At 45.6% G+C, this 13,392-nt stretch overlaps 2 protein-coding genes across 7 annotated transcripts in view; both read left to right on the top strand.

Annotated features, from left to right (window-relative positions):
• The window catches only part of LOC106555318 (neural cell adhesion molecule 1), a 221,125-nt gene that overhangs the window by 165,826 nt on the left and 41,907 nt on the right, over nt 1-13,392 (top strand). The gene's annotated exons all lie outside the window — the stretch shown is intronic.
• The window catches only part of LOC106555576 (neural cell adhesion molecule 1), a 28,167-nt gene continuing 17,610 nt past the window's right edge, over nt 2,836-13,392 (top strand). The window contains exons 1-2 of the mRNA XM_087706360.1: nt 2,836-2,873; nt 11,762-11,885. Of these exons, the coding sequence (XP_087562486.1) occupies nt 2,836-2,873; nt 11,762-11,885 (162 nt within the window). The remainder of the gene's footprint in view (nt 2,874-11,761; nt 11,886-13,392) is intronic.

The following is a 13,392-nucleotide window of genomic DNA, read 5'->3' as shown; positions in this document are numbered from 1 at the left end:
ATCTGGTTCAAGAGAGAAACGAAACGGGGAGATAGATTTGCATCGTTCTGTCATTTTGTGGACAGGTGGAGAGTAAAGCTAAGACAGCAATAAGTATCTGAATTCAGGTGAGTTCAGGTGAATTCAGGATTAGGGTCAGGTGAGGTGAATTCAGGTGAGTTCAGGTGAATTCAGGTTAGGTGACCTACCTACCTACCTCTTGTCCTCCCCCCTCCCCCCTTCCCTTGCTATTTTTCTCCCTCTTCTTTATTTCCCTCTCCCACTCCTTCTCTCTTTCCTTCCTTCTCGTTCTCTCCCTCCTTTCCTCCCTTCCCTTTCTATTTTTCCTCCCTCTTCTTTATTTCTCTCTCCCCCTCCTTTTCTTTTTCCTTCCTTCTCTTTCTCTCCCTCCCTCCCTTCTCTTTATATTTTCCTCCCTCTTCTTTATTTCCCTCTCCCCCTCCTCTCTTTCCTTCCTTCTCTTTCTCTCCCTCCTTTCCTCCCTTCCCTTTCTATTTTCCCTCCCTCTTCTTTATTTCTCTCTCCCCCTCCTTCTCTTTCTCTCCCTCCCTCCCTTTTCTTTCTATTTTTCTCCCCCTTTTTATTTCCCTCTCCCCCTCCTTCTCTTTTACTTCCTTCTCTTTCTCGCCTTCCCTCCCTTCTCTTTCTATTTTTTCTCCCTCTTCTTTATTTCTCTCTCCCCCTCCTTCTCTTTTTCCTTCCTTCTCTTTCTCTCCCTCCCTCCCTCCCTTTTCTTTCTATTTTTCTCCCCCTTTTTTATTTCCTTCTCCCCTCCTTCTCTTTTTCCTTCCTTCTCGTTCTCTCCCTCCCTCCCTTCTCTTTATATTTTCCTCCCTCTTCTTTATTTCCCTCTCCCACTCCTTCTCTCTTTCCTTCCTTCTCTCTCTCTCCCTCCCTCCCTCCGCCTAGTCCTTATACTTTCCCCATCTTCTTGGCAAGTGGGGGACCTTGACAAATAGCCACATGAGCTGGGCTTTCTCCCAGCTTGGTGTCCTTCACAGGGACTGAGGTAAGATTCCCATCATCCCCAGCTGCTGAGGGGCAGGTGGGGGGGCTCACACAGCATCACTGGGGGACGCCAGCTTGAGAAAAGCTGTTGTAACCTTGACGCTGATAGTCGGTCTTTACACATTAAAACCCAGAGGGCAAAATCTCTCCTGCTTTCTGTTCTTCCTCCTCATTAGGTCTTGCCTCTCTTTCTCCTCTCTCTGCCTTTTATTTCGCCTCATAATTTATCTTCACAGCAGGCTTCACCTTTATGTGTCTTTATCTATCCTTCATGTTGCCATAGCAACCCAGCATCCCATCAAAACTGAAAATGCCGAACCGGATTGAGACGAGCAGGATGGCTTCCTCCCCTTTTCTCCCCCCCCTCCCTCCTTCTCTGGCCCCTTTGCTTCTCCCCCGCCCCAATTTCAAGGGTCCCATTAGGGACTCTGCCTCCTCAGCAGATGTGGACCAGATGTGTGTGAATTAAGGAAGGAGGAGCCTTTCTCTTCCCCACCCCCCAGGTTCCCCATGGGGGGATTTGTTTTGAAGAGAGGCGTTGGCATGGATGCGATTGGGAGCTTCAGCCATGTTCCCGGGAGCCTTCCTTCTCCTCACACTCCCCTCCGTGCGGGCTTTCCGAGTAGCTTATTGATCTTTGCAAACGGCAGAGATGAATTCAATTATATTAGTCCTCGTTTCAACATTGAGCAGGATGAATCTGAAGGGGCTCAAAGGAAACACGAAAGGACCCTACTAAGTCCTTGGAAAGTTGTTTTGCAAGTACCTCCAAAGCATCCGGTCCTCAAGCTTAAACCGTGCTTTGGATATGCAGGAGAACCTGGGAAGGTCTGTGGGTGGAGAATGAAGGGGACCTTCAATGAAAACTGGACCCCTTTGAAGTGGCCTTTTCCTTCCTTTTTTCCTTTCCTTTCCCTTTTTCCTTCCCTTTCTTCCTTTCCTCTTTCTTTTCCTTTCCTTTCTTCTTTTCCTTTCCTTTCCTTTCCCTTTTTCCTTTCCTTTCTTCCTTTCCTCTTTCTTTTCCTTTCCTTTCTTCTTTTCCTTTCCTTTTTTCCTTTTCTCCTTTCTTTTCCTTTTTCCCTTTCCTTCCCCTTTTTCTTTCCTTTCTTCCTTTCCTCTTTCTTTTCCTTTCCTTTCTTCCTTTCCTTTCCTGCTTTCTTTCCTTCCCCTCCCTTCCCTTTCCCTTCTTCCTTTTCTTCCTTCTTTTCTTCTTTCTTTCCTTCTTCTCTCTCTTTTACATACACACACACACCCTATTTCATAGAGAGGAAGAAAACAGTGAAGGTTAATGTAGGGAAGGGTATACCAAGCTGCTCAAAGGACTGGCTTTGAGTGACAGGAGTTTCATTTCAAAATGGCCCCCCTAACCCTAACCCTTCCTTTCCCGTTTTATGGCAGTTGCCAGGAATTGGTTGGTGAAGAGGAAGCCTTCTCTAGTCTTAGTGATGTTTTGTGCCTCTTGGTATTAATGAGTCTGCAGCCCCATCGCTCTGCCTAACCAACCCCCACCCAGCCCCCCCCCCCTGCAAGGGCCTCAGTGCTTGCGCTTGTTCAATAATAATCCTGTGGTTTTATTTTAGATCGATGGATTTTTCGTTCTGTTCTGTTTTGTTTTTAACTGTCTGCTCTGGTGTTTCGATAGAATGGCTAATTTGATTTTGTTTAGACTTTTTAATCTGTAAATGTTGTTGATTCTTTTTTGCCCATTGTTTACATCCGTTTTTTTAATTTATTTATTTTTTTTTGTATTTTTCATGTGACTTCCTCCACTTTCCTTTCAACCAAATCATGTGCGTGCGTATCATGTGACTTTGTCATGTGGCTTGCATGGTGCTGACGGTGTCGTCCACGCTGGTGAACAGAAGGTAAAACATTTAAATGACAGCAACGAAAAAAAAAAGGCTTTGTTCTGATTTAGTTAACAGATTCTGCACAGGACAAAACGAAACAAAAAACGAATTAGAAACACGATACCCTTTTTTTTCCCCCTCCCATTCAGAACCTCTGAAGTTTCATCACTTAAAATTTTCCTTCTATAACCTCTCATTATTATTATTTTTTTAAAAAAGCTTTGTCCAACACATTGTGTCTGCATGCAACTCAACTAAAGTCCATCCTTCTCTTGCTCTTCTGTGATGAGGGCACCCTAGGGATGGTCTTAGGGGTGCCAGGCTAAATTGTTTGTTTCCATTGTTCAGGGTTTTTTTTTAATTCGTTAGGTGTGTTTTTTCTTCCAGAGCATATTGCAAACAAAAACACCTTCTATACCCATGTGGAGAACGGGATAAGCTGTAGGCCCAAGGGTTAGCGCAGAATTTTAAAAAAAAAATATGGAAGCTTCTCCGTTGAGTTTATCTGCTCATCCTGCAGTTACTGGTCCATCAGCTGATCCAACGATTCCTGGAACGCTGCCATGTCTGCATTGATACTTTATTTATTTCATTTATTTTGTCAAGCAGATATAAGTATTAGCACGAGTATTAATACAAGAAATGGATACGAATAAGTGGGGGCAGTAGGACAGGGAGGGTAGAGCATTAATGCACTTATGCACGCCCCTTACAGACCTCTTAGGAATGGGGTGAAGTCCGATCAAGGAAGTTTGACGTTGCACAGAAGAGAGAGATTCCCAGCACAAGATCTTGAGAGACCTCTCAAAGACGCATCTGGGCCTGGTGTTCTTGGACCAGGTCTACCTAGTCGTAACCCATGGCTGAAGACCAGTTCTCCACTTAGCAATAGCAATAGCAGTTAGACTTATATACCGCTTCATAGGGCTTTCAGCCCTCTCTAAGCGGTTTACAGAGACAGCATATCGCCCTCACAGTCTGGGTTCCCATTTCACCCACCTCAGAAGGATGGAAGGCTGAGTCAACCTTGAGCTGGTGAGATTAGAACCGCTGAACTGCAGATAACAGTCAGCTGAAGTGGCTGCAGTACAGCACTCTAGCAATAGCAATAGCAGTTAGACTTATATACCGCTTCATAGGGCTTTCAGCCCTCTCTAAGCGGTTAACAGAGTCAGCATATCGTCCCCACAGTCTGGGTCCTCATTTCACCCACCTCGGAAGGATGGAAGGCTTAGTCAACCTTGAGCCTGGTGAGATTAGAACCGCCGAACTGCAGATAGCAGTCAGCTGAAGTGGCCTGCAGTACTGCACCCTAACCACTGCGCCACCTCGGCTCCATATAAACTTCCATGCTAACAGCCATCGGTGAGGATAAGGAGCCGGGGCGCAGAGATGCTCAGATGTTTTAAAAAAAATATTTATTGAGTTTGTCTGCTCATTCTGCAGTTCATACTGCAGTCCATCAGCAGATCTCGGTTATCGTGCGATTCCTGGAATGAAAGTCCAAGAATTTGTTTCCAGACAAATTCCAGCCATTTTTATTTTTATTTTTTGGCTATTAAGTTAAAATAACTGATAAGGGAGAAGTTCAAAAGTCACATTAGAAACTATTATTTCACAGAAAGAGCAGTGGGAGCTTGGAACCAACTTCCAGAGGAGTTAATGAGGGGGGGAGTCAGTCATGAATAACCAAGCTTAAACATGCTTGGGATAAGCACATGTCCCTCCGCCAACAAAAATAAAATTAATAATTAAATATAATACCTAATTAAATTTAAATAAAACCCATAGAACAAGTAATTCAAAGGGCAGACTTCATGAAACACTGGGACTTTTTCTGGCATCAATTTTTTAGGTTTCTATGTTATGAGAAGGTTGGAAGTAATGAGTATCCCTCGAGGAAGTGCTGAGTATCGCTTCCCTTGGACTACAATTGTCCTCCTGTTTTTTTATCCAACTGCTATTTCCTTCCTCTTCCCTAAACAGGAACAGGGAAAGAGAGGAAACAGCAGAAGACAGCTGGGAAGTCAGTCACTTCTATAAACTATAGATCAGTCAAGAGAGAGTTTACGTATGTTTGCATGACAAAAGGGTTTGGCATAGATGGTTCACCCAATGGGAATAAAACTGGCACAGAGGCCATATTCTTGTAGGGGTTCCATTCGTGCCTCTTTTGAGCCAAGAAGCCTTTGAAAAATCCTGCTAGAAGTATCCATCATCACCTCCGGGGTCTGTTTGTTGTGATTCAAGAACATGGAAGCAAACAATTTGGCCTTTGTCCTACAAGGAAGAGTCCTTACCTTCCCGCTGGAGTTGGTGGCCACGAGGAAGGAAGGATCTCCTAGAACAGAAGACTACCTAGAACAGGGGTGTCCAATCTTGGCAACTTTTTTAAGACATCTGGACTTCAACTCCCAGAATTGGTGGAAGGGGGAATTTTGGAAGTTGAAGTCTGCAGGTCTCAAAAGTTGCCAAGGTTGGACACCCCTGGCCTAGAATTTCACTTGATTTAACCCCCCGCCCCGCCTGCCATTTGAGAAGGCCAACATCACCCCTTGGCTTTTTGCTTCCCAGAAGATCAATAGTTTGCTTGGAAAAGCACCCCAGGCCATCCTCATTTCACACCCCCATCTCAGCTTCCCTTTGCGTACAAGCAGGGGTTTGCCAGGGAGACTAACCCAAGTAACTCAACAGCGTGTGGAGTGAAGAAGCCACTGTCCTGTTTTTTTCTCTCTCTCTCTCTCCTTCCACAGATGTTTGGGCGACATCCCCCCCCCCTCTGGAACTAACCCCCGGCCTCCTTGGTGTTGTGCAGCCTGTTGTCTTTTCACCCAACCCATCTCATTTCTCCGTGTGCTACTTTAACCTCTTCCTCTCCTTTGTCTCTTTCTACCTCAACTGTTGGCCAAACTTGGGATGAGCGCCCTTCGTGGTTTGAAACTGTGGCAGGTGCCTTTTGTCACAAGTTTTCAACCCTTTTTACACAGTGACCCAAAAAAGGGGGAGGTGCTTAATGACATGGGAAGGTGGGGAGGTCTTTAATTGTGTTCCAAGGAGGGGCGTGGGGCCAAACATTTTTAATAGCCTCCTACTCAACATTTCTGAGTTGGGTCTACTCCAGAGGATGGTTTTTCTCCCTCCTGCTAAAGTGAAGGAGAAACGATGCTGTTTGCAAAGAAGAACCATTTCCTTCATGGCTCCTTAATGTCCCTCCTTGCTCCTGAGATACCTGAGGGGCTGGTGTGCTCCTTTCCCTCACCGGCTCCTTCTCTTGATGTACAAAAGAGCGCATGAATGCTGAAGCAAGAGGCCGGACGGGGCCCTCCTGAGCCTCATAACCCCCCCCCCCTTAGCCCAGTCAAGGCTTATGGGTGGTGTGTGCCAAGGTCCGCAGTCACCTGTCCCTGCCATCAATTCGAGAGAAATGAGCTACTGTGTAAAAGGAGGTGTTGTGTTCCTTTTCCTCTAGGCTGCATGGACAAGTGTGGTCGCCTCCTTCTCATCTCTCTTTTTCGGGTGGGGGCTGTTTGATGACTTTATAATAACCATAACTTCTTTTTTCCTTCAGCGTTGGTCATTTGAGACTTGACACCACAAAGTCCATTCTCAGTTTGGTCCAGACTTTCGAAGCCCCCTCCCCATGCAGATGCCAGGGTTCCAAATAGCACCCAAAATTAAATCAGAGTCCAAGGCAAAGGATTCCTCAAAGTTCCAATTTATTAAGAGAGACGTGTTGACACATCTGGGAAAACCCGAATCTGAAAGCTTCCTGGTTTCCCCCTCCCAGTTGAAAGTTCAAGATCTTGCCCCCAACACCCACATGGCTCAATCTCCCACTGCCATGCTGGCAGTTTCACCCATCCAGTTCCGGTCAAGTGCAGAGGTGCAGAGACAAAGGATGACCTTGGCTTTCCAGAAAGAATGTTGTTATGGCTACATAGCATCTAACTCTGTACAATTCCCCCCTCCCATTTTCCCACCATAGAAAAATAGAAAGTGTGGCAGGCCAAAGATCCAAAAGAAAATATGGCTGCAGAAGGGATGAAAGATTGGAGGGGGAAGCAGAGAGGAAAGATGTTTACACACTTTTTGGGAGTCTGGGTCCATCCTCGTGTCTATCCTGACTCTGAAAATCCAGCTTCCCTCTGTTGATGCGATTCCTCTATAAGCCGCTGAATTCCAAGGAGGAAGCGTCGAAAGCTGCTGGCAAATCTGGATTTAGAGTGAGATCAGAATTAGGAAAAGCTGAAAGTACAGGGCGGGGCATAACCTTTTCCTAGGGGGTCACAGCAACACTTGTAATAACAACACAAATAATTCATACACCATTCGAAAGCCCATCAAAAACTGAGTTTATTGACACGATTTAATAGTCAGTATGACCACCATTAGCCCTTCGAACAGCATTCAAACGAGGTGGATAAGAACACAACAAATCTTCAAACAGTCATTATTTTGCAATTCTAGGGCGGGGCATAACCTTTTCCTAGGGGGTCACAGCAAGATCGACAGCAGTTTACAACTTCCGCGACACCTCATTTTAAAGCCCATAAAAAACTGAATTGAATGAGCTATTAAATGTTAAATTTGTTTCGGTTGAAACTTTGAGAATGAATTTGGAAACTGTGTTGAAAAATCTGGAAAATCGAACGGAACTGTTTGAAGATTTGTTGTGTTCTTATCCACCTCGTTTGAATGCTGTTCGAAGGGCTAATGGTGGTCATACTGACTATTAAATCGTGTCAATAAACTCAGTTTTTGATGGGCTTTCGAATGGTGTATGAATTATTTGTGTTGTTATTACAAGTGTTGCTGTGACCCCCTAGGAAAAGGTTATGCCCCGCCCTGTACAAAGTACTTTGCAGGGCTGTTTACTCCAAAACAAGCTTCAGGAAGTTCAGGGGGGGGGAATTGTGCTTTGGATTGCAATTGTACTCTTCCAAAGGCCCCTTCAGCGGATTGGCCTAAATGCATGAATGCCAAAGGACATCACCGATCGATGGGACTGGTGGAGGGAGGGTGGATGGCAGAGCTGCATTTATTCATGTTGTCAGTTGCAAAAGTGGCACTGTAGTGGAAGGAAGGAAGGAAGGAAGGAAGGAAGGAAGGAGGGAGGGAGGGAAGGAAAGAAAGAAAGAAAGAAAGAGAAGGAAGGAAGGAAGGAAGGAAGGAAGGAAGGAGAGGAAGGAAGGAAGGAAGGAAGGAAGGAAGGAAGAGTTTCACATAAACAACTTTGCATCTTCCACTTCTAACGGGAAAGAAGCATGTTCAAGCCACAAAATGTTCTCCTCTGTGGCCTTTGTGGCACACTCAGGAAGCTAGGCTGTGCATCCAACTTCTGTAATGGCACCCCAACATTTTTAGGGTGACAATGCATCATTTTCCCTTTTCAGCTTCCCAAAATTTCCCTGGCGGTTGAGATAAGCAAAGTACACTTAGCTACCTCCTTCACTTGCCCATATATACCTTATCCATCACTTTCTTCTCCCTCTCTCTCCTCCCCCTACCTCCCTCCTTTCTTCCCTCTGTCATCCTTCTCTATTTCTCCTTCCTCTCTCCTTCTCCTCTCTCCCCTTTCCACTCCTCCTTTCTCTCCTCCTCTTCCCCAGCCACCCTCTCTCCTATCCCTCTCTTCTTCCCTTACCTCTCACCTCTACTTCCCCCTCTTCCTCTCATTTACTTGTTGTATTTCAGCTTCTGAGCAAGCTCCATTTTATGTTGATGGTATTTATAATTCCTTTTCAATATACATATTTAATTTTAACACATATCTTCCTCAGGGAATTATTATGTCATCCTTCCGGCAGGTGGCTGGAGAGAGTTGCTTAACAAGGCCTGCAGGAATAAAAAATCAAATTGCCCAATTTTAAGAAAAGGAAAGGACTAGATTAAATATTACAGGGGGAAAACTAAACACAAACGGGTGGTAAACTATCCATATTCATTGTCAGTAATTAATCAAGAAGACACTGGGAAAAAATAAATAAAAAGGACCCAGGATCATCTCAATGGTCACATTTCCTTTTGACAGCTAAAAATTAAGATTTGTCAAAATACATTTTAGGCAAAGACAAGAAATCACAAGGTGGCGCAGTGGTTAAATGCAGCACTGCAGGCTACTGCTAGATCAGCAGTTCAGCGGTTCAAATCTCACCGGCTCAGGGTTGACTCAGCCTTCCATCCTTCCGAGGTGGGTAAAATGAGGACCCAGATTGTTGGGGGCAATATGCTGACTCTCTGTAAACCGCTTAGAGAGGCCTGAAAGGCCTATGAAGCGGTATATAAGTCTACTGCTATTGCTATGGTCCATTTGTCTCTGACATTTCTGGGGTTTGTTTTTTTCTGCCCTTTTCACTCTTTTCTAATGTCTTCCCCCTCCCCATAATTATTGTTTGAATGGACGCAGTTTTGTCTGCTTAAACAAAACAAACAGAAACCCACCTCCGTCTCCTTCATAGAATAAAAGTTTCTAAACGTTCATCATCATCAGGTAATAATACGCAGTTTGTTTGTTTGTTTATTCAGCTGTGTGTTTGTTTATTAAATTTATACACTTAAGAGCTGCTTTGCTTGACTTTCCCCAGCCTCCCCCTCTCCCTCTCCCCTCCCAAATATTCTAATGTCAGCAATGGGGCCACATTCTGGGTTTTTTTTCCCCCTTCCTAATGAGTTTATGGTACTATCCTGATTTTTTTTTTACAGGCAATAGTTTTCCAGAAGTTCTTAGGAATCTGCTGGGTGACTTCTGTCTCTTGAAAAGCAGTTTCTGGATTCCCTTCGGTTTCACTGTTGTCCTGGTGCAAATCTCTCCTCCCATCCCCAATCTCTCTCACACACACATACACACACACAACCTCTGAGCCCTGAATTGTCTCTTTCTCTTGTGCATCCCAAGAAATAACTAGCCTGATGCCTCCTCCTCCTCTTCTTCCTCTTCTCCCTCTTCCTTCTCCTCCTCTTCCTCTTCTTCCTCTCCTCCTCCTCCTCTTCCTCCTCCTCCTCCTCCCCCCTCCCCTCCCCCTCCTCCTCCTTAATTGGTTGGGCAATTGGGGAAGAGGGGTTGGGCAATTCCCTTTCGGTTGCCTATTAACTAGCAAGCGAAGGGATCAATCTTTGAAAGGTGACCATTTTTCAATTGCAAGAAGCAAGAAATGAGATCAGAGAGATCCTTTCACCTATAGTGGGTTGGCATTCTCAGTTCACCCCTCCTTCAGCAGGGGGAAGGGTCCATATTTTGGGGGGGCATGGTTCTCTCTGGGTCCCCGGAGGGAAAAGAAAGAAGGGACCACTTGCCTTGTTTGTTTTCTTAGAGATGGCATGATGAGGCCTAAACGAGAATGGGTGTCTCAAGATTTCCATCTCTGAACCCTGGGGGGAAATTGTTTAGATAAAGTCTTGAGGTAGAAATTCCTCTTTGATGGTGTGGAAAGTTATCACCCATAGCAGACATGTAAATACAGACTTCCACTCGGTTGTTGAGTTTGGCTACCCCATAAGTCCTTTCCCCCCACTTCCCATTGGATGATCCAGGCTAGATCTGATCAGAAAGGAGCTGTGACCGACAGCTCCTGGACCTCTTCTTGATGTTCTACTAAACATCTCAAGAAGGAAACTCAACCTCTTTCTCCGGAATAGCTTCTGCTAGAGACTTGCAGGCCACTACTGCTATGTCTCCTTTCTTAAGAACCTTGGAGTAGCTTACTCTTGGCTTAGACTACGGATAAGACTTCCCTTGAATAAGGTTACTACTCTTTCCTTCCCCACCTTGGCAACTGAGGAGCTCCCAGTATCTTTTCTGCTTCTAAACACACGAAAAACTCTCTCGTGACTGGAGAGAGCAGCAGCCATAAGGTGACCACACTCACCGCTTCCTGCACCTTGAAAATAATAAGATCACCCGAAGATAAGGCCAAGAGCTTATTTCGGGGGTCAAAAGAAAATAAGACCCTGTCTTATTTTCAGGGAAACACAGTAATTGTTGTAGTTTAGACTCCAGTAACAAAAGCAGCAGGGGGGGGGAGTGTCTGTGTGCACATACCTGTGTGCACCTGTGTAGATGAAGTGAAACAGGAAAGCTGTTTAGACAGGAACAAAGGCAACCTAAAGGTTCCTTTACTGCAGAGGGCGGCATTCAATGCACGAGTCTCTTGCAGATTCCAGAATGTTGAAATCTGACAAGAAACCGAAGAAGGGGCTGTGTGATGTTCAACACAAAGCTGTTGACAATCCCCCACAAGCTGGTGGGGGGGGAGGAGAAAATGCCCGTGTGTTGGCTGTCCAGAAAAAGTTAGACAAAGGGATCATTGTAGGTACTATTTTTAGCCCCCTCAAGGAAAATGGGATATAAATACAAGCAATAAATAAAATATTTATTGACCCTTTTGAAATATTCAAACTCTGCAAAAATTAAAGCTCTCCCTGCTCCCTTGGCCACAGGCTGAGGAGATCCACCCAGGCCTCCTGGTTTCCAGATGGGTCATAAATCTGTCAGGTGCAAGAAACCAGGATTATTCCACAAAGTACAAGTCCATGTTACCTCTAAACGGGAATCTGAACTACTAACAGTCCAAGCCAATTGGTGGTAGACAAGAAGTCAATGAACTTCAAAGTGGGCTGGACTTACAGCTCTTCTGGGCGTGAAGGGAGCCGAACTGATGACATGCTTGACCCCCACCTCCCTCGGGCTCAGCCTGGTCATCTCCTACAGAATCTTCGTCAAATGTTTTTTCCTTCATGACAAACTTTTAGGCTTCCATGAAAAGGTGGAGGCGGTACGGAGTTTGTGGTTTGAAGGTTGGCCACAGGAGCATATTTGAACTGGGTCGATGGTGGGATGTCGCTGTGTATTCGTTGAATCAATCGCTTGCCCCCCATTCAATGTGCATTTACACCCATTTTGGCAGGGGAGCCCAGTGCGCCAAAGCTGGAAGGCCACATGGGAGACGACGGAATTCCATCAAAGTGAACCTCATCAAGCAAGACGACGGGGGATCCCCGATCCGCCACTATCTCATTAAATACAAAGTCGTAAGTCTGGCTGATGAACCTGGGTTAGCTTCTGGGGCTGGTTTTTAACCCTCGGCTGATATTGGAAAGAAACAACTCTTAATTACTGTATCTTTCGGAGTATAAGACGCACCTTTCCCCCCCCCCAAAAAGAGGGTGAAAATCTGGGTGCGTCTTGTACACTGAATACAGCATTTTTGGCCTCCTGAAACCCCGCCCTCTTTGCAAAAATGGATGTGCAGAGGGTTTGGGAGGCCTACAAAGTACTCCTGGGGGTGGGGTGGGGCATAAACGAGCGAAAAATGGGCTATTTTTTGCTCGTTTTTGCCTCCTTCCATCCCCCAGGAACACTTTGGAGGCCTCTCAAAGTCTCTGCGTGTCCCGTTTTTCACAAAAAATGAGGCGTGCAGAAGGTTTGGGAGGTCTGCAGAATGCAAAAAGTTTTTCCTTTTAAATTTACCTCTTCAAAACCTTGGCGTGTCTTATACTCCGGTGCGTCTTATACACCAAACAATACAGTAAGTCAGATTTGACAAACGTGACAAATTTCTCAGATAAATTTGTGTGCATTTGGATGTTGGAAATAGCAGAAGGAATGATTGGGTTTAGTGAGAAAATATTATAATAGGTTTGAGTCAGGGGTGAAATGCTCTGAATTCTGCTACTGGTTTGCTTCGCATGCGCGCTGTTCGCGCAAACCAATAGTAAAAACTATGCTATCAGTTTAGGCGAACCGGTAGTTCGGACAATCAACTTGCGATAATCAGTTGTGCTGCACGATCTCTAATTAGAACTCGCACGGCGTAGCTGACTGTCGCACCCCGACGATAGAACCGGTTCGGGGGCGTGGCGGTCCGAGTTACTACCTACTCAGCCGAACCAGTCTGAACTGGTACGAACCCACCTCTGCCCTAATTCCTACAGAGGACCTTCCCAGTTGCTGTTGGGAAGCTGTGCTGTTAATGGCCAGGTGTTTAGCATGGGGATCACCTGCCTGCAGATTCAACCTGCCATGACGTCAGAGGACACCTGTGGCCCAGGGGCAGAGCAGAAGCCCCTCCCCAGGCAGGCAGGGCAAGGTTCATCCTTGAGTGATGTCGTGCTAACTGAACCTCGATGGCCTGACAGGAGAAGAGCGTTTTTCACATCTGCTTTGATGCAAAAGCCAAGAGCAGAAGGACGCAAGGGGCGGGTTGCTCTTTCATGTCAAGCTTCTGAAACTGAGGTACCGTATTTTTCGGAGTATAAGACGCACCTTTTTCCCTCAAAAAAGAGGCTGAAAATCTGGGGGCGTCTTATACACCGAATACAGCATTTTTTGCCTCCAGAAACCCCGCCCCTTCAACAAATGGCCATGTACAGCCTTTAGAAGGCTTCCAGAGAGCTCCTGGGGGCTGGGGAGGGCAGAAATGAGTGAAAAATGGCTCTTTTTTGCCCCTCCCAGCCCCCAGCAGCACTCTATAAGCTTCCTAAAGGCTATCCATGCCCTTTTTTTTTTTTTTTGACAAAAAACGAAAAACGGATCATG

The sequence above is a fragment of the Thamnophis sirtalis genome, unplaced genomic scaffold, assembly GCF_051295495.1.
Source record: "Thamnophis sirtalis isolate CommonGarterSnake01/CBP01778 unplaced genomic scaffold, rThaSir2_p1.2 scaffold_2, whole genome shotgun sequence".
Lineage (NCBI taxonomy): Eukaryota > Metazoa > Chordata > Lepidosauria > Squamata > Natricidae > Thamnophis > Thamnophis sirtalis.
The sequence above is the reverse complement of the archived record's forward strand: the minus strand, read 5'-3'. Positions and strand labels throughout refer to the sequence as shown.